The 23,114-nt window shown below is 36.6% G+C and overlaps 1 protein-coding gene across 2 annotated transcripts in view; it reads right to left on the bottom strand.

Annotated features, from left to right (window-relative positions):
- Window positions 1–738: 738 nt before the first annotated feature.
- myripa (myosin VIIA and Rab interacting protein a) overlaps window positions 739–23,114 on the bottom strand; it is a 39,769-nt gene continuing 17,393 nt past the window's right edge. Inside the window, exons 4-17 of one of the 2 annotated variants that reach the window (XM_073848968.1) lie at window positions 22,212–22,348; window positions 14,895–14,975; window positions 14,281–14,378; window positions 14,094–14,174; window positions 13,210–13,323; window positions 12,926–13,097; window positions 11,353–11,921; window positions 8,033–9,436; window positions 7,831–7,890; window positions 4,322–4,507; window positions 4,064–4,225; window positions 2,355–2,453; window positions 2,207–2,267; window positions 739–1,992 (exon numbers count right to left, since the gene is read on the bottom strand). In XM_073848968.1, the coding sequence (XP_073705069.1) occupies window positions 1,979–1,992; window positions 2,207–2,267; window positions 2,355–2,453; window positions 4,064–4,225; window positions 4,322–4,507; window positions 7,831–7,890; window positions 8,033–9,436; window positions 11,353–11,921; window positions 12,926–13,097; window positions 13,210–13,323; window positions 14,094–14,174; window positions 14,281–14,378; window positions 14,895–14,975; window positions 22,212–22,348 (3,238 nt within the window). In that variant the 3' untranslated portion in view covers window positions 739–1,978. The remainder of the gene's footprint in view (window positions 1,993–2,206; window positions 2,268–2,354; window positions 2,454–4,063; window positions 4,226–4,321; window positions 4,508–7,830; window positions 7,891–8,032; window positions 9,437–11,352; window positions 11,922–12,925; window positions 13,098–13,209; window positions 13,324–14,093; window positions 14,175–14,280; window positions 14,379–14,894; window positions 14,976–22,211; window positions 22,349–23,114) is intronic. The other variant, XM_073848969.1, reaches the window with a different exon arrangement.

Genomic DNA, 23,114 nt, shown 5'->3' with positions numbered 1-23,114 from the left:
GTCAAAAACAGGTCAATTTTGGCCCATCTAATTAATATTCATGAGCCTCTCTTCTGATTGGCCTGTTGTTTTCTGAGTGACGCACAGCCAGGCCAACCACAGTTAACTACGGTCATGTATGCTTTAGCCGAACCCAGAGCCATAGAGAGAGCCTAGCCTGCTGATACTCAACAGGATATTTCAGAATGATCATTAATGTTTTTTTCTTTTTTCAAACACCGAATGTAGTAAGCTACATAACTGTTGCTTCAGTAAAGCCCCTTTCACAATGCGCGCTGATTCTGGAAAATTACGGGAACGAGCGCTGTGTGAACAAAAGCCAGAACCATAAAGGCAGTGTTGTAGTGATGATGCACGTTATCATGCGACTCTTCACAACGAAAAAATACGTGCAAAGTGGAATGAAGCAGCGATCAGACAGAGCCAGCTCCGCACTATCAGCGCTGAAGCACAGTTTGTTCAGGTTAGTTTCAGTTTAGTGAAACGTACGCGTCGCATTACATCTCACATCCATACGTCACATGTCTTTATGGGTTGTGTGTAAAGCACGCACAGATTCCGGAAAACAACTGTGAATGAACCAAATCAAACAACTCCGGAACAAATCATGGGACACATTATCCGTGTATTTACCGGAAACGCTGTGTGAAAGAGGCTGAAGTTTACGTGCCTCTGGTCTCTTATGTTCACGTTGTTCTGAAGCCTGTGCAATGATGTAGTTTCGACATCTATCGACTGAACAGGGTTTTCTAGATTAGTTTCCGTGTTGTTGTTGCTTAGCAATGTTAAGGACACGATGTTGTCTGGGTTTGACAAAAGGAGGGTGGGACGGTGGTTGGTGCTGGGGTGGTGACTGAAGGCGGTGACTGAGTAGATCGGACGTCACATCTTTGCGGAAGTCACAGTGGCTCGTGAAAATGAACAGCTTCTTTAAGCAGGCTGTGTGCAGTTTACTGTGGACTGACTGTTTTGAAACTCATATGGTAGTTACATAGCCCCTAGACCTCAGTTATATTCGATTTTGACAATATGGGACCTTTAATACTTTTATTTAGCAAGGATGCTTTAAATTGATCAAAAGAAATGATAAAGACATTTATAATTTTACAAAACTTTTCCATATAAGATAAATGCTGTTCTTCTGAACTTTTTTTTAATCAAAGAAAACTGAAAAAAAAAAATCTACTTTGTTTTCAACATAGTAATACAAATAATGATGTATGAGCATTTCTGAAGGATCATGGGACAATGAAGACTGGAATAATTATGTTTTAAAATCAGCTTTGATCACAGGAATAAATTAAATTTTCATATATATTCAAATAGAAAACATTTGCTTTAAATAGTAAAACTATTTCAAAATGTTACTGTTTTTGCTGTACTTTGGATCAATAAATGCAGGCTTGGTGAGCAGAAGAGACTTCTTTAAAAAACATTTAAAACTGGTAGTCTATATATCTATATACGGCCAGTATGAAAGTGTGTAAAAGGATAATTTAATTTTGAGAAATGCCTTACATGTTCTATTTTTATATTACGGAAGTCAATGTCCCTCATTCTTTAAAATTGAGGGAGAATAAATAATGACAGAATTTTCATTATTGGGTGAACTATCCCAATGCTTCCTATTACATTTTTTAAATTACAGGGTTAACTGAATGATGAGCTTGATTTACAGTAATGATTAAAAATGCCAAAACAAAGCTCCACATTGCTGTATAATTTTACATGATTTTAGTTTATTTATTTTACATTATAAGGGGAGAGAGGTAATAAAGCAATCTTATCCAAGAGTTAATTGTTTGTGTAAAATGGCATCACTGCATGAGAGTATATTGGTCTATTAGAATCTGTCATCCAGAGCTTGAGTCCATAAAATATTATCTATGAGCTTCAAGGCACATGTGATCAGTGGCTTTTTAAGTTTGTAGTCATTTAACTTTGAGATGATTCTTGCTGATGCATCCCACTATCCTCTTTATGCGTCTTTATCTGAAATTTACAGATAAAATGGAAGATTCAAATCATTTTCAGCAACAGATGAACTGTTTGAACTATTTTAGACGTTTGAGTATTGCAAAAGAATTAAATAAAGCACATATAAAGATGATGGGTTTCATTTCTGCAGCATTTCTCCTGTAGTTACACAGGTAATGTCATTAAAAAAAAAGTCAGTAGTCAGTATGGATTTCTGAGTAGCACTTACCTTGTTTCGGAGGTGCTGGCAGTCGCCTCCTCAGTTTTCGAGATGAGCCAATGGTTTGGGTCTAAAACAAGCATTGAGACATAAGTCAAATTTTCACAAGTGTGTAGGAATAGGTGTATGAATATTACATAAAATATGAAGACAACACCTTGGTTTTTGTAGGCTTGACCTTGGTAAATTGGGTCTGTGGAGTTACATTAAGTCCTGCATTTTTCAGAGCAGCAATTCTTGAGGAAATGTCTAAAACCTGGAATAAATAGCACAGATCAAAGCAAGAAGATATTAATTTTTTTGTTACTTATTGTGAACAGTACGGTTTTGCAGGAAGACTTGTGTGAAATGTTATTGCTAGTTTTGGGACAACATGGTTAGTATGCTTGCATATTTCTCTTTAGTATGTATAGTATACACTACAAGATTTTTAATGTTTTTTAAAGAAGTCTCTTCTGCTCAGCAAGCCTGCATTTTTTGATCCAAAGTACACCAAAAACAGTAAAATTTTAAAATATTGTTACTATTTAAAATAACTGTTTTCTATTTGAATATATTTAAAAATGTAGTTTATTCCAGAGATCAAATCAAAATTTTCAGCATCATTTACTCCAGTCTACAGTGTCACATGATCCTTTAGAAATCATTCTAATATGCTGATTTGCTGTTCAAGAAAAATTATTATTATTATAATTAATATTATCAATATTTAAACCAGTTAAGTATTTATTTATTTGTATTTATTTGTTTTGGGGGAAAGAAGTTTTAGAAATTATAACTTTTAAAAATTGCTTAAAATTGATCAAAAGATGATAATAAAGACATTTATAATGTTACAAAAAAAATTCTATTTCAGATAAATGCTGTTCTTCTGAACTTTCTATTCATCAAAGAAACCTGAAAAAAATTATACTCCGCTCTTTTCAACATTATAATAATAATAAATGTTTTTTGAGCAGCAAATCCGAATATTTTTCAAAATATATTTCTATAGGATCATGTGGCTGAAGTAATGATGCTAAAAATTCAGTTTGAAACCATGAGAATAAATTAGATTTTAAAATACTTTCAAATAGAAAGCAGTTATTTTAAATAGTAAAAATATTTCAAATGGTACTGTTTTTGCTGTACTTTGGATCAAACAAATGCAGACTTGGTGAGCAGAACATTAAACATTAAAAATCTGTTTGGTTCTGTACAGTAAATACAGCTCTATATAGAAAATAAACATATTGTTTATATAGTGTTTTTAATTTATATTTTGAGTTTTAAATCTTAATTCAAGTTGACTAATTTTGTTATATGCTTTTGTAATTTATTTAATCAAAGGGTTATTTAACATGTTAACTTTATTTAAATTAAATTAATTCAACCATTTATATTTTGGTTTTAGTTAGCAATTTTAGTACTTAAACTTGTTTTTTTTTTCAGTCTTTTTAAACCTTTCTAATGTCTGTTTCTAATGTCCATTTACGTTTTTCATCTATTATTTATATTTGATATACTTTCAGTTTAAGATTTAGTCATTTGAAGTGCTTTTTTAATTATTGTTCGTTTTTTATTTCTATTTAGTTCTAATTTACATTTAAGTTTTAGTTAGTCATTTTATCACTCTTTTTTTCAGTTATTTTTTTTAGTTCAGTTAATACATTAATTAATTTTAACAAATGACACTTTATTGTAAAAAGTTTTTGATCTAATATTTATATTTTATTTTATTTCAGCTTTATTTTAATTATCGAAAGGATTTAAATTGTTTGATTAAACAATGATATTTGTCATAGTGCTCATTCATTTAAGAGTAGCTGTATCCTGCTGCTGAGATTCAGAAAGTGAGAGAGAGAACAGCGTCCAGGCCGAACACACCTGGAGCTCAGACTGCTGCACCTGGGCTGCTGCAGAGGCCACCTGGTCCTCCAGATGAGCCAGCTCTCCTTCAGTGGTGGATCCACTGATGCTGCGTGCACACTCCTCCAGATCCCCCAGTTCAGCCTCAAGCCCGTACACTGTACCTGCCGCAACATACACCTGCACACAGTCAAATCAATCAGAATAAACTGAGAAGCAGCTCACAAATGGCCAGTGACTGGCATGAGAAATGCTCATCTCATAAAAAATCCATACATTCTCCTCCAGTTTGCCGAGCTGCTCATCCAGTTTTCTGGCCTCGGCAGGGGGAATGATCGAGACGCCACTGTGGTCTGACTGGCATCGTCCATCTCCCATAGATCCGTGAATCAGATCCTCAGTGGCGTTCAATACTTTTAGCACCTCTGTGGTGATGCTGCACAGTGATGCAGCTGAGTACTTCTATTTATGAAAAATACGCAGAGAAAAGTACTGTAACTGTACTGTCCACATTCACTGAAATGGAAATTAACAGAGCTCATTAATCCTTAGTGCATTTTATATTGTTATTAGTAGTAGAATTCGTATTATTTTTATCTTAATAGTATTATTGTTAGTTTTTTTCCCACTTTTTTACCGAAACACTGAATGACAATAATACTTTAAAGGGATAGTTCACCCAAAAATGAAAATTTGATGTTTATCTGCTTACCCCCAGGGCATCCAAGATGTAGGTGACTTTGTTTCCTCAGAAAAACACAAACGAAGATTTTTAATGAAAACCGGTGCAGTCTGCCAGCCTTAACCTGGGTGTGGATGGGCACCAAACCTTTAAAAGTAAACAAAAACATACACAGACAAATCCAAATTACACCCTGCAGCTCGTGACGATACATTGATGTCCTAAGACACGAAACGATCGGTTTTTGTGAGAAACTGAACAGTATTTATATCATTTTTTACCTTTGATACACAGCCACGTCCATCTGTCATGAGCACGAGTTTGGCATCAGTCACGTCACATGAGCACGCGCTCTAGCGTAGAATACGCAAACGCCGGAAGCGATCTGTCGCATGAATACGACACTCATTGTTTACACAGAGCACAGAGATTGTGGGTATAGCGGCTATTCAAAATGGTAACTACTTGCTCGTCTCCTGATTGTTTAAACCGATTTAAAGCTAAAAGATTACGTTTGCTTGCGCAAACTCATCCGGGACTTTTCACTGATTTGCCCTTACGGCGTTTGCGTATTCTACGCCAGAGCGCGTGCTCATGTGACGTGACTGATGCCAAACTCGTGCTCATGACAGATCGACCTGGCTGTGTATCAAAGGTAAAAAATGATATAAATACTGTTCAGTTTCTCGCAAAAAAACGATCGTTTCATGTCTTAAGACATCAATGTATTGTCACGAGCCGCAGGGTGTAATTTGGATTTATCTGTGCATGTTTTTGTTTACTTTTAAAGGTTTGGTGCCCATCGACGTCCATGTAAAGGCTGGCAGACTGCTTCGGTTTTCGTTAAAAATCTTCGTTTGTATTTTTCTGAGGAAACAAAGTCACCTATATCTTGGATGCCATGGGGGTAAGCAGATAAACATCAAATTTTCATTTTTGGGTGAACTATCCCTTTAAGCACCACCACCAGACCTAAGTTCAGTTAAAATGACAAATATGAATTCATACATGGTTACCGATTTTTAATTCTATTTAAAATTAAAGTTCTGTCATTGAAGTTCTATAATCCACTTTAATTTTAAAAACATTACTGTTTTGTGTAGTTTTAAGGGTTTTTGGGTGAAAATGTACTTGTTTACACTTCAAAAATGCAGTTTGTTAACAAAGATAATGTCTATTTGAACATTTTTTGGAGATGTGAGCTCCAAGGCGTCACCGCTCATGAACCCGATGAAAGCAGCCTTATCTTTACCAGATCTTCTCGAATTTAATTATACAATATAATTTGTTTTGGGTAAATCTTACAGGCAGTCTTTGGTCTCATTAATCTATTATTTGTTTCAGAGCAAATAATTTTGGCAAAAATCTCATCATGTTTATGTAAATTGAATGCTGTATATCAGAGCGCTGCCTGTGTACTTTTGACTGAATTGCCTAGCAACTTTTATGATGGCTGTTGGTGTTGTTTGTTAAATATTATTATTACACGGCTCTTTGGAATGCTTGATTCTGATTGGTCAGTTGAGACATTTGCAGGTTCGTTCTTTTCAAATAATCACCGCTCCAAAGTAATAACGCATAGCCGGTACTACTTGTATGTTTAAAATCCCTCCGTGCCAACAAAGATTACCGTTTGGCGCCATCTTGTGACAAACACTGGACAACCACAATTAACAATGGAAAATTTCGACATTAATCTATTTAAATTGTCTTACTAACGTACATAGTTTGAATGTTAGTCACGTGGTACTATATCGTTTCGCGGAAGGATAAAAATTTTAATTTAAAACAAATATGCCAATAAAAGGTTTCAAATTCATATTCATGTCCAGTTTTTTTCCTTATGTGGCAAGTAGTCGTGTAATAAGCGGGATAATGTACAGGCAGCCTGTAGTTATCGCGAAATAAGCCCCTTCAGTGTGATACAAGACCCCTGATCACACTGTCGGGGCTTATTTCTGCGATAACTACCGGCTGCCTGTACATTATCCCTTACTTATTCAATAAATAATAATTTACATAAATAATAGTAGTATTTAATAATAGTATTTAGTATTGAGAAAAGGTGCGTGTTCGTAATTGTGATTTTTGTTACATTGTAGATAGTTTTTTATAAGTCCACAGTAAAAACGTTTATATTGAAAAATAACCGCTGTTGTAAATGGAAGTTATTTTTATTTTCAACAACATCTTGAAGCAGCAAACAAACAGACTGAAAAGCGTTATCACTGGAAAAGATGAAAGGATATTAATGCTACAATAAAGATAACGCTTTCCTCAGCGGATATTCAAACTAATGTTTTATTGTGAATAAAACAATGAAGAATGAATAAATGCTGTATCAGATGCAGATAATACACTGCTTTTAATAAAGTAATACAATAAGCTTTCAATGAAGCAATTCAGCGTTCCTTCGTTACTTAGTTCTAAAGTGACATTCATTTTTAAATTAGTACTGGAGACTTGGGCTCAGCTGTTTAACTGTCAACTTTACATTTTAATCTGTGGTGAAAGGAAGTAGTTCTGCATAAAAAAGGGTTTTTAAAGACACTCAGTTGTTGTTCCTTATGTATTTACACACTTGTGATGTCAAACTGTATAAACGCAATATTACACTCGTAGAGGTGAGATATGTTAATTAAATATTGAATCGAAATTTACATACTATCTCATTTTAGACTATCATGTTTTAACTTCTTTTCTCACAATTGACTTAGTATGTCAACTTTTTATTTCATAATTATGACACAAAAAGCGTGAAATGTAAAAATTATGACATACTAAGTCATGCTTTTTATATCATAATTATGTCAGTATGTCAGAAGTTTAACATGGAAAACTTTTTTGTAGAAGAAATGGACTTCCATACTTATTTACACTGTGTCTACGTTATAACGAGAGGATTTGCAAGTGCACAGAAGTCAGTTAGCTGATTATCACAATTAGTTGTGCTCTAATAGAATGTAAAATATGTCAAATATAATAAATAATGAGCCCAGAGTCGGACAACAGATGAAAACATGCAGAAAAGAGAGGAAGGAACATGCACAATAGTCTGTGCATCAATAAAAGCAAGCTGTCAATATCAGCATGCAATCATCACCTGCTGTAGTATACTGGAGATTAAATGTAGGTTTTTCTCTATGCCCAGCATGTGTGCATCCTAATAAAGATCAAACAGAGGCAGAAGACAAAGAAAGAAATAAGAAAAGCTTAAGAAGAGCTTCAGAGAAATAGGTTAAGCAGATTAAATAAAAGCATGTTAGTTGCAAGCATTAGTATAGTATATGATCATTCGTTTTTACCTTGCAGATCTCCTCTGGTGACAGATACTCCTCCTGACCAGACGGGGTGCTGTGTTGAATTGTGGGGTCCATCTGTTCCTTCCTTTTATCAATCAAGTCACTTTGCCTGTTGCCGTCGTTTTCATGAACTCTCTCTTCTGATGATTTGCTGCATTGTTTGTCTTCTGCCTTCTTGGTATCTTCAGTGTTGCTCTTTAGCGCCACAACTCCATTGATCTTGCCCTCTTCCTTCATTTCTTTTTCCTGCATCTCCTTCGATTTTCCACCCTCAAAGCATCGCTCAGATATTGTCTTGTCATCAGTTTCCTGTTCGGTTACATTCTCCTCCTCTTCCATCATCTCATGTTTCACTCCCTCACTTCTCTCTCTTTCTAAAAATACCCCCTCGCTAGTGTAAGCTTCGATGTGTTCCTCCACTACAGTATCGATGATCCTATCAAATTCCAGCTTTCCATCTTCACTTACTAATCTACTCAAAGCCAGCTCACAGGATAACACATCCTGCTCCATCTCTGTATTCTCAGCTTTTATTTCTGCATTTTTTTCTTCAGTCTGAACTTCTCCCTTGTTCTTTGTCTCTTCAGATCTTTCTCTAGCCATCTCATTTTGTACATCTATCTCGGAAAGTATCCGTTTTTGGATCGCAGAGCTCATTTCTTCTGACATTTGTGTCTCATCTATGTAATTTTGCTCTCTAATGTCTAGCTTTGCCACAGTGTCCTTTTGCTTTTTCTCTGATCTCTCTTCTTCTGCTTTTTCAACCATCTCTACATGGTCACATTGCATCATTTTGTTTTCATCTGTCCTGTCATTTACCAGCAGCATCTCAGTTCTTAATGACTGATTTATACCCAAGGTTTCAATTTGATACTCAGGCCTGTCCAGTTCATCTTCAGTGGAGGAAAGCAATGTCTCGCTGACCTGACTGGTCAACTCTCTCAGTTTGGAAGTCAGATCATCTTCTTTCATCATCTCAGTTGATCTCATTTGATTTGTGGATTCAGTTTCATCTGATCTTTCTGTTGAATCAGTCTCAGAAGCATCTCCCATGAGTTCATCTCCCACTTTTGCTTTTGTCTTATTTTCTTCATCCCCCATTTGATACTCCAACCTGTCCAGTTCATCCTCAGTGGAGGAAAGTTGTGTTTCTCTGACTTGACTGGTCAGCTCTTTCAGTTTGAAAGTCAACTCTTGATCTAAAGATCCAACTACACCACCAAGGGTCCCGTGATTGGAATTGCTGGGAGCATTGAAACCAAGTCCAAATGGATCAGGGGTCACAGCTCCAGAGCTCAAGATGTCAGGGGTAGCAGTGTCTGAAGTGTCTCCTTCCAGACCATCGCCTGAGTCTTGTTTCATATAACGTCTCTTCACCAGAGCATCTGAGAGGTGGCTACTGGAGTCCTGGCAAATAAAGAATCAGTCAAAAATTTCAAAAATAAATATTTTTTATATCTGCACATTAGGTCAGAAATGAATTAAAGGGTGAATTAAATAGAGGACAACTGACAGTAAAGACTTTTACACTGTTAGGAAGAAAAAGGATATTTCAAATAAAATAATAAATGCTGTTCTTTTGAATTTTCTGTTCAGCAGAGAATCCCCCAAAAATATTGCAAGGTTTCAACCAAAATATCAAGCAGTATAAAATAAAACATTCTTGGGCAATAAATCAGCATATTAGAATTCTTTCTGAACGATCATGTGACACTGAAGACTATGGCTGGTAAAATTCAGCTTTTTGATCACAGGTATAAATTACATTTGAAAATATATTAAATAGAAAACTGTTATTTTAAATTGTATTAATGTTCTACAATATGACTGTTTTACTATATTTGTAGTGAGCATAAGATACTTTTTTCAAAAACATAAAAAATTGTACCCCCAACCTTTGAACAGTAGTATGTATTTATGACATTTATATACTGTATAATATACACAATCTTAATTATTTTTATTTAAATTAATTACATTAATTTCTAGCCTTTTCATTCTGGTTTCTATAGACTGATCAGAAAACATGAAATTAACTGCACATTTTTTTTATAATTTTTATTTTTCTGATAGAATATAATAATAGCAAGAAATTCAAAACAAAAACAAAATGTAATAAAATAAAACATACTTTGTGATACAAAATTTTTTGAACAGTAAGATTTTTTTGTTTTTTAAAAAAGTGTCTTCTGCTCACCAAGCCTGCATTTATTTGATCCAAAGTACAGCAAAAGCAGTACAATTGTGATTTTTACTATTTAAAATAACTTTTTTCTATTTGAATATATTTTAAAATGTAATTTTATTCCTAAAAAAAAATCTACTCAGCTGTTTTCAACATAGCAGCAAATCAAAATATTAGAATGATTTCTGAAGGACAAGTGACTGGAGTAATGCTAAAAATAAAGCTTTGAAACCACAGGAATAAATTACATTTTAAAATATATTCAAATAGAAAACAGTTATTTTAAATAGTAAAAATTGTACTGTTTTTGCTGTACTTTGGATCAAATAAATGCAGGCTTAATGGGCAGAAGAGACTTCTTCAAAAAAATATTAAAAATCTTATTAAGTTTGAGCCTTTTTTTTTCTGCTTTGCATAGACTGGTCAGAAATCATTAAATTAACTGCACATTTTGGATTATTTGTATTCTACTGAAAGTACACAATTATAGCATAAAATTCAAAACAATTAAATTAAATTAAATTAAATTAAAACACTTTGTGAACAATACAAAATAATTTTAGATAATATTTTTTGTTTTGACTTCAGTATCAATTATTTAATTTTGGAAACAACACATTATAAATAGGTATTTATATATGGAAACATATAACTGGCTTTATTTATTTATTTAAACATATTTTTATTGGACATATTTTATTACTTTTTTGAACTTTTCAAGAGTGACATAAGTACGCATTACCCAGTTCTATTGGATCAGCTTAAATCTAGTATTAACTGACAAATTCTGGGCTTTAACACATATCTTAAGAGCTATTAAAAAATTAGCAAAAAAATATCCTCATTAAAACAAACTTTTCTAGTTCTGTTGGTAAAGGTCTAGATAGTAAATAATAATAATTTTGCTTGAAACTGATTGAAACTAATTTGTAAGTATTTAAAAAATGTAAATCCCCAGTCTTACAAATACATTTTAATGCCCACTGTTTTTTCTGCTTGTCTAAAGTCCCAGCTTTTTTAGATATATATATATAAAAGGTGCTCACAAGGTGATCATTATATGTGGGCATAGTTAACATAAAAAATAAAATAAAAAATCAAAGCCAAGACATGTTGTATGACAAGCAGTCATTCTTACCGGGACAACCAAAGACAATCCAGACTGTCCTTTCCACTCTGCCTCTTCTCTCTTATTCTTCCTCCTTCGCCGTGACCTCTTGACCCTGCTGTCCTCTAGGCCATCTTCACTGCTTTCAGCCCCTCCTGGATTGAAATTTATATCCATGATGTTTGGGCGGCGAGTGGATGAGGGTCGCCTGTGTTCTACTGACACTTTTCTCTTCAAGAAGGGGAGCAGAGTTTTTTGGGCATGGGGTAATGGCCCATCCGGACCTGAGGAGTTCCCAGTATCAGCAGTCAAGGTGTGTGCTTGTGCGTTCAAAGGCAAGGTTGCTTGACGGCTGTAGGACTCTGGGTAATTCAACTGCTTACTGGCAGACATTTTACGCCGAAACTCTTCCAGTGCAGCGCCCCAGACCCCATTAGCTTCAGGCTCTGTTTCTGAGCCCATCTCATCGTAAGCTGACACCACACCAGACTCTCTTTCCAATACGCTGTAGACCAGACTTTTGCGCTTAGTTAAAAGAGCAGGTCGAGAGAGATGGTTGCTCTGATAAGCAATCCAGTTACCATCAGGACTCTGTAACACTGAAGAGACACACAGCATTTTTAATTTTTTTTTAAATATTTTTATTAATTGGGTAATAGTCTTTTCTGCTCACCAAGCCTGCATTTATTTGATCCAAAGCACCACAGAATCCGTAAAAGTTTGAAATATTTTTACTATTTTAAATTACTGTTTTCTATTTGAATATATTTCAAAATGTAATTTATTCCAGTAATCAAAGATAAATTTTCAGCATCATTACTCCAGTCTTCAGTGTCACATGATTCTTCAGAAATGTGCTTTTTTTTCAGAAATCTTTGATGAATAGAAAGATCCAAAGATCAAGAAATAAAAGGCTGATGTAACATTATACACTATACCATTCAAAAGCTTGATGTCAGTATATATATATATATATATATATATATATATATATATATATATTTAAGAAATTATATAAATTAATACTTTTATTTAGCAAGGGTGCTTTAAATTGATCAAAAGTGATGATAAATGATAAATGTCTTATAATGTTACAAAAGATTTCTATTTCAGATTAATGCTGTTCTTCTGAACTTTCTATTCATCAAAGAAACCTGAAAAAAAATCTACTCAGCTGTTTTCAACATAATAATAATAAAAAATGTTTTTTGAGCAGCAAATCAGAATATAAGAATGATTTCTGAAAGATCATATAACACTGAAGACTGGAGTAGTGATGCTAAAAATTCAGCTTTGAAATCACAGGAATAAATTAAATTTTAAAATATATTTAAATAGAAAATAGTTATTTTAAATAGTAAAAATATTTCAAAATTTTACTGTTTTTCCTGTACTTCAGATCAAATAAATGCAGGCTTGGTGAGCAGAAGAAACTTCTTTAAAAAACATTACAAATCTTACTGTTCAAAAACTTTTGACTGGTAGTGAAGACATGTATATAAATAAAGGTTCAAAATAATTTAAAATATCTCATCTCATATCATAAACAAGAAAAGTTCATTATCTGCGATTCAGAATCATGGATTTAAGGCAAGGATCTAACCAGAATTGTCCAGTCGGTCGACACTCCTCCAGCTAGGCATAGCCTGGATGGGTATTGTTCCTTCCTTCTTTATTTCAAGAGTATGACTTATAGAGGATGAAGGTCTTGACCCAGTGTTAGCATGCTGGTCTGTTTTCTCATCAGTCAAGAGACAGAAAGCTGAGCGAGACCTCTGAAGGGAGAGCAAACATATCATTCAGCAAACACTGAAGCAAAAGAGCAATCCAAAAGCATTGCAAAATTGCAGGTGATTCAGTCTTTAAAAGAAAAAAAAGCCACTGTACCCAGAGAGAAGCATCAAAGGCACTCTGGATTTGATCAAGAGAGATTCCATCACTGTTCTGCTCCAGATTACATCCAGACTGCATGTCAGACAGATCCTTTTTCCGACGGATAATCTGACATTTGAATATTACAATATAGTCAGTTTATGCAAAGTGTCAAAATCTATAAATAATAATATGATTTAAAATAATAGAACAATTTAAAATAAAATATAGCAAATAATTTTACATTTATTCAGCATATGTTAAATAATACAATTCTTCATTGTCTTTCTGACATCAAATCAAGAGCGTATATACCCAGATCTTGATCATTCAGATTAATGGATAATCTTAAATTATACATTTTAAAAGTATTAAAATAAGTAAATAAAAATATTTATTACATGATTATGCCATTGTATTATGAACAGTAATGTGTAAAATACATGTAAAATAATAGGTAAAATAAAAATGAGTTGCATTAATTTGATCAAAAATACAGTAATATTTTAAAATATTATTATTGTTTAAAATAACTGATTTCTGTTTTAATATATTTTAGAAAGTAATTTATTCCTGTGAATATTTTCAGCATCATTACTCCAGTCTTCAGTGTCACATAATCATTCAGAAAGCATTATAATATGCTGATTTGGTGCTTTTTTGCTGTTTAATATTTCTCGTGAAAACCTTGTCACTTTATGATTGATTTAGGATGCTAAGATGAAAAGAAAGTTCCTAAAAACAGAATTTAATTGAAATGAAATCTTTTGCAACATTACAAATGTCTTTGCAGTCACTTCTGATCAATGCATTCACGTGTCCTTGCAGAATGCACTGAATTCTACACAATGTAAAACTACTACATTCGTTAAAGGTCATTGCTGTCATGCGTTACTTACTTTCTGTACTATAGTTGTGGCCAATTCCTCTATCAGCTCTCCTCTGTTCTCTCGCAAATAATGGGCTTCGTTCTGCTTGTCCTATAAAAGCAAATGTCAAAGAACTGCCGTGTCACACTTGCCAAGTTACTAAATAGCAAGATTGAATGAATGAATAATCTTGTACCTATTAATGGAAAAGTCTTACTTGACTGTCAGTCTGGCTTTCAGCCTTAGCAATGGCCTCATCTATGGCCTCTTCTGCCACTCGCAGAGCCACGTTAATACTCTCAGCCATGCTGTGCTCTGAAGAAAGACATCATAATTAAAGACATAATAAATGAAAGAAAATTGCTGTTCTGTACTTATGCCATGTCACTGCAGTTAAGTGTTTTCAAATGTCCACTGTAGGAAACTAATAAAATCAAAACTACTGATATACAGTAAGAAACAAACCACATATTTGACCCTGGACCACAAAACCAGTCCTAAGTAGCACAGGTATATTTGTAGCAATAGCCAAAGATGGGTCAAAATGAATGATTTTTCTTTTGTGCCAAAAATCATTAGAATATTAAGTAAAGATCATGTTCCATTAAGTTATTTTTTTACATTTGCTACCGCAAATATATATATCAAAATGTAATTTTTGATTAGTAATATGCATGGCTAAGAACTTCATTTGGACAACTTTAAAGGCAATTTTCTCAATATTTAGATTTTTTTGCATCCTTTTCATATTTATTCAGCTTTCGGGTGATGTATAATTTTTGTTTTGTGGTCTAGGGTCACATATATCAAAATATTAATTTGATCACAAACCTTCACTTTGCCTGTAGAACGTGGAGTCGCTCTCATACATACTACTCTCATTGCAGACGCTCTCCTCACAAGTGCTGCCCTCTGTTGGTGCAAAATATGTCACAGCTCATTCATCAGATAAACAATAAACTCTTCTATCAATTTTCAATATTAATAATCATTATTATTATATCATTATCAATAATCTATCAATTTTCAGTTGCAGAGGAGAGGATGTTGCATGCCATCAGTGTTGCCAAGTCCCTGATTTTCCCGCAGATATGGGTTACTTCAACACTGTTGCCGATGGTTGTTTTTTTATGATCACGGGTTGAAGCAACTCCCATAATATGATATTTGACATATGAATTTTTTTTCTGGCATGTGAATTTTACCAGGGGACCCACCCCAAAAAGCAATTGGGTGGGTTTTGCTGTGAAAACCTGGGAACCCTGCACGCCACGAAGAAATATTTACAGTTGAATTTAAAAGTTTACATACACATTGCAGAATCTGCAAAATGCTAATTATTTTACCAAAATAAGAGGGATCATACATATCATACAAATACATGTTACTGTTTATTACTGACACAAATAAGATATTTCACATAAATATGTTTACATATAGTCCATTTATAGTGAATTTATAAAAATGACCCCTTTCAAAAGTTTACATCCACTTGATTCTTAAAACGTTATGTTTAGTGATAATTGTTCATGAGTCCTGAACAGTTAAACTGCCTGCTGTTCTTTAGAAAAATCTTTCAGGTCCCACAAATTCTTCAGTTTTTCAGCATTTTTCTGTATTTGAACCCTTTCCAAGAATGACTATTTGATTTTGAGATCCATCTTTTCACACTGAGGACAACTGAGGGACTCACATGCAACTATTACAGAAGGTTCAAACACTCACTGATGCTTCAGAAGAAAAAAACATTGCATTAAGAGCCGGGGAGTGAAAACGTGTTTTGAATTTGAAGATCAGGGTAAATTTAACTTATTTTGTCTTCTAGGAAGCACGTAAGTATCTTCTGTAGCTTCTGAAGGGCAGTACTAAATGAAAATATGATATTTAGGCACAATAAGAATAATGTACACATTATCATTCTGTTAAAAAGTTTTCACCCCTGGCTCTTAATGCATCGTTTTTCCTTCTGAAGCATCAGTGAGCGTTTGAAACTTCTGTAATAGTTGCATATGAGACCCTCAGTTGTCCTCAGTGTGAAAAGATGGATCTCAAAATCATACAGTCATTGTTGGAAATACACAAAATACACAACAATGCTGAAAAAAAAAAGAATGTGTGTAACCTGAAGGATTTTTCTGAAGAACAGCAGGCAGTTTAACTGTTTGTCTCTAAACAAAAAAAGCTGTGGATGGTTCAGGTAACAACACAGTATTAAGAATCAAGTGTATGTAAACTTTTGAAACAGGTTATTTTTATAAATTCAACTATTATTTTCTCTTGTGGACTATATGTAAACATCTTTTATGTGAAATATCTTATTCAGGTCAGTACTAAATAAACAATACCATGCATTTTGTATGATCCTCCATATTTTGGTAAAATAATTAACACTTGCAGATTCTGCAAGGTATATGTAAACTTTTTTTTGCTTTGATTTCTGAGAGTATCAACCTTTTATAAAAAGAACACCCACATAAAATTTCTCAGCTTCAAATCTATTTTTCTAGTAGTCTTTTTTTCCATCATTAAAACAATATTGTGATGAATAGTGATGAAGTAGGACAAGAGTGGAATAAAGAGCTTGAATGAACATTAAATGACAAAAAAATAAGTGCAATCATGTGCATCAGACATAAGTGTTGTTGTTGTTAGTGTTACAGACAAACTGTCCCTGTGATAAACAGAGTTTCAACAGCACTTCCAGTTCTGACAAATGATTTAATAGCAGTGTCGACAGGTTTCTTCTCTCTGACAGCCACCATCTCAGAGAGCTGTCGGATGACAAATCACTTGATGGGTAAATAGTGACATATCAATATGGCCTCAGCTCTACGCAGAGCCATTTAAAGTGCTCCCCTCAAGCCGGTGAATGTCAAAGTGCCTCTGAAGTCACCATCTACCACTCTGTGAAAAAACCTGCCCTTTACATTCAAGCCAGTGTTTACGCCTACACTCTGCTGAGCAGAGAAAATCACAGTAATGTTATGAATCTAGCTTTTCTATGAGATAAAGCCGAAGACTGATGTTGTGGCTTAAAAACCTATCCTATAATGCTGTAATCTTATCGCTCCATTCTTAGCACTTGTCCGACGTTAAACTCAGACAGATTATCTTCTTAGCTCTGCATCAATTTTTTTCAAAAGCCTGACCACATAGTGCAGTGAGTTTTCTGGCCAAAGCTCTTTATTTTTCATTATCACTGTAATGGATTTAGTCTCTTCCACAGAGAGCTATTGTTCCTCAGAGGTTCCATGGTCTGCTGAGGTGACAGACATCCACAGTCATGGTGATCTGTTGTTAATGTGGCATTGGCCTTGCTCTAAACTGCTTTCCTCTTCATGGAGAAGACATACCCTGCTCACAGACCACGGCAAAACTGAAACAGAGGGTGGGCACAGATCATAACTCATTTAGTGTTGTGCCCACAAACACAAAGCTTTCTGGCTGCACTTTAACAGTATATTTTACAGTAGTTTTTTTCAACTGTAAAAATGACAACTGTATACTGTATATCTTTCTGTACCCCAGTAAACTGTAATATTCAGGCGAGGGAAAGGACCTATGAGGTCATAATCAAAATGCACAGTGACCCTTCCTCCATAAACATGAATAATTCTCATGAATTCTGCTGCTGTTAAATTGGATACAGAGGAGGCAAGTCAGACCAGAGGAGCCCTGTCTGCTTTTTCCTTAACCCTCATGAATATGTGCTAAATACGTGCATGCACATGCAATCATAAGCTGTGAAAAAGTCAGAGCTAGGGCTTGAAGGGCAATCCAGAACTGGCATTTCTAAGGCTGTTACTTAAGATTATCTGGTAATCAAGTAATCGGTCGATTATAAGTAATCGGACAGTTATAATGATTTTTTTGTGGTAATAAAATAAACCTATAGCAAACAAAATTGTTAAAATACATCATGTATTATAAACAATAATGCTAATGTACATCACACATTATAACAAATGACTGCGGAAGGGCGTCAACGGCCTGACGATTGTTTTTACACTTTACTGCACAATCTAATCCTTGTTTAATATTGACCAAACAACATTTCATTCAAATGTTTACTTAGTCTTTAATATTTAGCCATTTCTTTACAACAGAAATGCTACAGCCACTGTAATTTCTTAAATATGTGGACATCAAAACGTGTAATGAGTGAGGGGTTAAACTTTTTTTGAATCGCGATGAACAGTTAGCATGTTTAGAAAGATACTGATGTATTCTCCTGTGTTTGTGACCGTTCGCTGGAGGACCACACTAGGGACTTTTTAGATCTGGCGTGTCTTACACACTTCCTGGATCGCTCGTGTAAGGCACGCCTACCAGCGAACGGTCCCAGGGAGAATTTCGCTGCCTTCGTGTAGTGGGTGCTGGAGAATAATGGACTGTATTTCTCTGTCTGCCCTGTTCAGGAAGACATCTCCAGCCCCACTCCCTATCCAGAGCCCAGCCAGCGTGCTTCACCCTGCAGCACGGAGCATAAGCCAGAGCCCACCGCAGCCGCAGAGCCAAAGACCGCAGCGATTAAAACGACAGAGGACAACATCGCCCCGGAGTTTGAGCTTGACAACGCGACTGACCTGGTGTGTGAGCCGCTACAATGTGCATCACCGTGGGAGTCCTTGTGGAGATCGAGGGCTTAGAGGGAGGCCCCGCCCACACTCCTAACACTGAGGATGAGCTACAGCTGCGCTATGGGCATTATTATAAAGAACTATTGGACATATTTGAAGAGGATCTTATAGACTGGTTTGGGGAGATATTATCCAGCCCTCCTGTGTCTCCGCTGGTTCCGTCCAGTTCTCCTGTGTCTCCGCTGGTTCCGTCCAGTTCTCCTGAGTCTCCGCTGGTTCCGTCCAGTTCTCCTGAGTCTCCGCTGGTTCCGTCCAGTTCTCCTGAGTCTCCGCTGGTTCCGTCCAGTTCTCCTGTGTCTCCGCTGGTTCCGTCCAGTTCTCCTGTGTCTCCGCTGGTTCCGTCCAGTTCTCCTGTGTCTCCGCTGGTTCCGTCCAGTTCTCCTGAGTCTCCGCTGGTTCCGTCCAGTTCTCCTGAGTCTCCGCTGGTTCCGTCCAGTTCTCCTGTGTCTCCGCTGGTTCCGTCCAGTTCTCCTGTGTCTCCGCTGGTTCCGTCCAGTTCTCCTGAGTCTCCGCTGGTTCCGTCCAGTTCTCCTGTGTCTCTGCTGGTTCCGTCCAGTTCTCCTGAGTCTCCGCTGGTTCCGTCCAGTTCTCCTGTGTCTCCGCTGGTTCCGTCCAGTTCTCCTGAGTCTCCGCTGGTTCCGTCCAGTTCTCCTGAGTCTCCGCTGGTTCCGTCCAGTTCTCCTGAGTCTCCGCTGGTTCCGTCCAGTTCTCCTGAGTCTCCACTGGCTCCGTCCAACTCTTCTGTGTCTCTGAAGCTCCCACCCAGCCTCCCTCTCCCGCCTCCACTTAAACCAGTCAGTTCCTCAGCCCTGTCTCTGCTGCCGCCTGTCTGTCCCTTAGCTCACCCTCAGGCTGCGCCATCTAGGAGTGTGGATCCATCTCGGGACTTCCAGGCTCCAGCTCTGCCTAGGCGGGTCGATCCCCAGTCTCTGCCTCCAGCCTCCGAGTCCTGGACTCCACCTCATTCCTTCGACCCTTCGGCTCCGCCTTGGCTCCTGGCTCCCTCGTCTCCACTGTGGCCCGTCATCCCACCAGCTCCACCGGGCTCCCTCGTCCCTCCGGCTCCGCCTTGGTCAGTCGTCGACCATCCGTCGCCTTGGGACTCCACTCCTCCGGCTTCGCCTCGTCACTCTGTCCCTCCGGCTCTGTCAGGCTCCTCCTTCCCTCCAGCTCCGCTTTTGTCCTCTGTCGCTCCGGCTCCGCTGCGGTCTTCTGGATCCCGCCTCAGTCGCCTGAGCCATCAGCTCAGCCTTGGCCCCCTGGCTCTCCATCTGCTCGGCTCCACCTGGGTCACCTCTGCCAGTAGCTCCGTCTCCATCGATCGTCCCCAGGGTGTCATCTGCCATCTCTCCACCATGGCTCCTCCCTCCTTCGACTCCGCCCTGGGGCCTCGTCCTGGCTGGGCTCTGGACCACCATCTGGCTCCTCCTGCTTCTGGCTCCTCCCTGGCTCCTCCCTCCTTCTACTCCACCCTGGCTTTATAGACCTGGCCCTCTGACTTTTGCCTGCTCTTCACTTGCCCCATGCCCGCCTCGTGAACCCCCACCCTCCCTCCTCTGTTGGACTCTTTTAGGCGCGAGGATGCGCCTTTCCGGGAGGGGGGCGATATGTCACATGTCTGCCTCTGTTTTTACCCACGGACTTTTTGTTATTGGTTTCTCCCTAGGTTTGGTTTCTTCCTGCTCGTTAATTTAATCTGGTACACCTGTCTTTGTAATTACCCTCACAGTATTTAAGTCTTGAGCTCTTCCCTGTTTCTTTGTCTGCTATCATTTATATTATGTGTGTGTGGAATTGCTCCCGTTTATCGTGTGTTTGATTATTGTGGATTATATTAAAAGACTGCTCTTGGAATATCTTCACCTCAAACGCACGTGACACACACATGAGATGCACCTACATAACCTACACGCATGTAGATAACTAAAGCGCATATATTAAACCTGCATCACATATATTTATTTAATTGAACTGTGGCATTTTTGAATTCACAATAGTATTATGCTTTATTATGATTTTGGTTATTTTGATTTTCGGTATGATCAGTTTAATATATCATGCAGCCTTGGAAAATGATCTAATAATGAGTTTCATTGACTCTCGTCAATGCAATTGAGGATTTTTTAAAATCAAGTACTCAAACTGCATCAAAGAATCATGACAGCCCTAGACATGTCCACTAAATGCAGATGACATTTGAAATGAAGCAACTCCTACAAACATGCAACATGGAAACCAGCGCTTTTATCACCAAAATACATATCAAAAATACAGCGCCTTGCGAAAGTATTCAGCCTTATGTTAAACTGCTTTAAATTACTTTTTTTCCACATCAGTCTACACTCCATACACCATAATGACAAAGCAAAAAAATGGTTTTTAATATCTTTGCAAATTTATTAAAAATAAAAAACTTGAATGTTTGCATAAGTATATATATATATCTGAGACCGCTGAAATTTAGCTCAGAAGCATTCATATTGCTTGTAGATGTTACTACACTTCGAGTGAAGTTAACCTGTGGCAAAAATCTAATTGAATGTGCATGATTTGGAAAGGCACACACATCTTACAAAAATGTCTGAAAATGCATATCAGAGCAAAAACCAAGCCCTGAGGTTAAAAAAAAATGCCTATAGGGCTCAGAGATAGGACTGCATCAAGCCACACATCCGGGTAAGAGTTCAGAAAAAAATCTGCTGCATTGAAGGTTCACAAAAGCATGTAGACTCTGTTACACTTCATAAAAGAAGTTTGAAACATGTGGAGATAGGAGAAATCTACAGAAGGACAAGCATTACTGTAACACTTCACCAATGTTGTCTTTATGGCGTTGTGGCCAAACACAATCTTCTCCTCAGTGAAGACACATGAAAACAAAAAAGCATCTAAAGGACTCTCAGACTGTAAGAAACAAGATTCTGTGGTCTGATGAACCTCAATTCCAAGCATCATGTTTGAAGAAAACCAGGCACTGCTCATCATCTGTAGAGTATCATCCCAAAAGTAAAGAGTGCTGGTAGCAGCCTCATGCTGTGGGTTGTTTTTCAGAGGCAGGGAATGAGAAACTCGTCAGAGTAGAAGAAAAGCTCAATGCACCAAAATTTTGAGGTAGCCTTAATGAAAACCCATTCAGAACTTCAGACTGGGCTCAGCCAGAGCCTGGGCTTGAACCCAATCAAACATTTCTGAAGAAAACTGAAAATGTGTGTCTGCCCTGTCCAACCTGAGCCCCGTTCACTGAGTTAAGGGTATGAATACTTATGCAATGTACTTATTTCAGATTAAAAAAAAAAGTTTTTGTGTTGTCATTATGGTGCACAGAGTGTAGATTGATGTGGAAAAGAAGTAATTTAAAACAGTTTAACTTAAGGCAGCAACATAAAGCGTGAAAAAAAATGATGGGGTATGAATATATTCGCAAGGCACTGTACATTATAAAATGTCTTAGTCTGAAAACAATCTTTATTTACAAGGAAGGTCATACAACAGTCCAGATGGCGAATACCTGTAAGCTCTGCTAGCGCTCCACGCTCGGCCGCATGCCTCCTGTAGAGGTTCTTTAACACTTTAGCACTGCCAAACCTTTTAAAACGCCTTCTCACATTATTGTAGAACCATTCCAGTGACTGGGTCTTCAGCAGCCTGAAGAAAACATACACAAGGCCACATTATAATGCATATTTAAGAGCATTCCTGAGATTCTGTTTACGTTACACTGATTAAAACCTTTGACAATGTAAGTACAGAACACATGATTATGAAGACCATCTATAATCATAGACACAAGGTCTTATAATCAAGCACACACATAAACATATATACAAAGAAAGGTCATAGTAGGCAGCTAAAGGCACTTGCTCAGTATGCTCAGTATCAAAGAAAATATTCAAACTCTCACTGCTCGAGTGGCAAATAGCTCCATGTTGCCATACCGCTAAAAGTAGAAGTCCAATAGTTTAAATTAAAATTTGTTTTTTTAGAGGAACTGCCAGCTGAGAACATATACGATTATTGTTTACTTTATAAACAGTAGGAAATATTGTGAAAAATAAGAAGAATCTTTATTCTTATGGTCCAGGGAGCGGGCCAGAATTGCCAGGAGACATAAAGAAATAAAGAAATATGCAGATAAATTTTTATGCTTAAAATAGTATGTCCTTTTACTATAATATACAGACACTTCCTGAGGGCAAATATTTTTTTTCCTACAGAAAACAATTTTACTTTAAGATGGACTTTATATGGCAATTATTTGTTCATGCATTTATTTAAGTAGTCAAAAAGCCACACATATACTGTATACAGATAGCTAGCATACTATACTACACATAACTGTTCTGTTCATAAGCACAGCATTAATTGAAATTGCCTGCTTCCAGTCAGTAAAGATCTAATACTCTGATATTTG

Source organism: Garra rufa, chromosome 10 (genome assembly GCF_049309525.1).
Source record: "Garra rufa chromosome 10, GarRuf1.0, whole genome shotgun sequence".
Taxonomy (NCBI): domain Eukaryota; kingdom Metazoa; phylum Chordata; class Actinopteri; order Cypriniformes; family Cyprinidae; genus Garra; species Garra rufa.
Note: the sequence above shows the minus strand (reverse complement) of the source record. Positions and strands in the feature narration are given on the sequence as shown.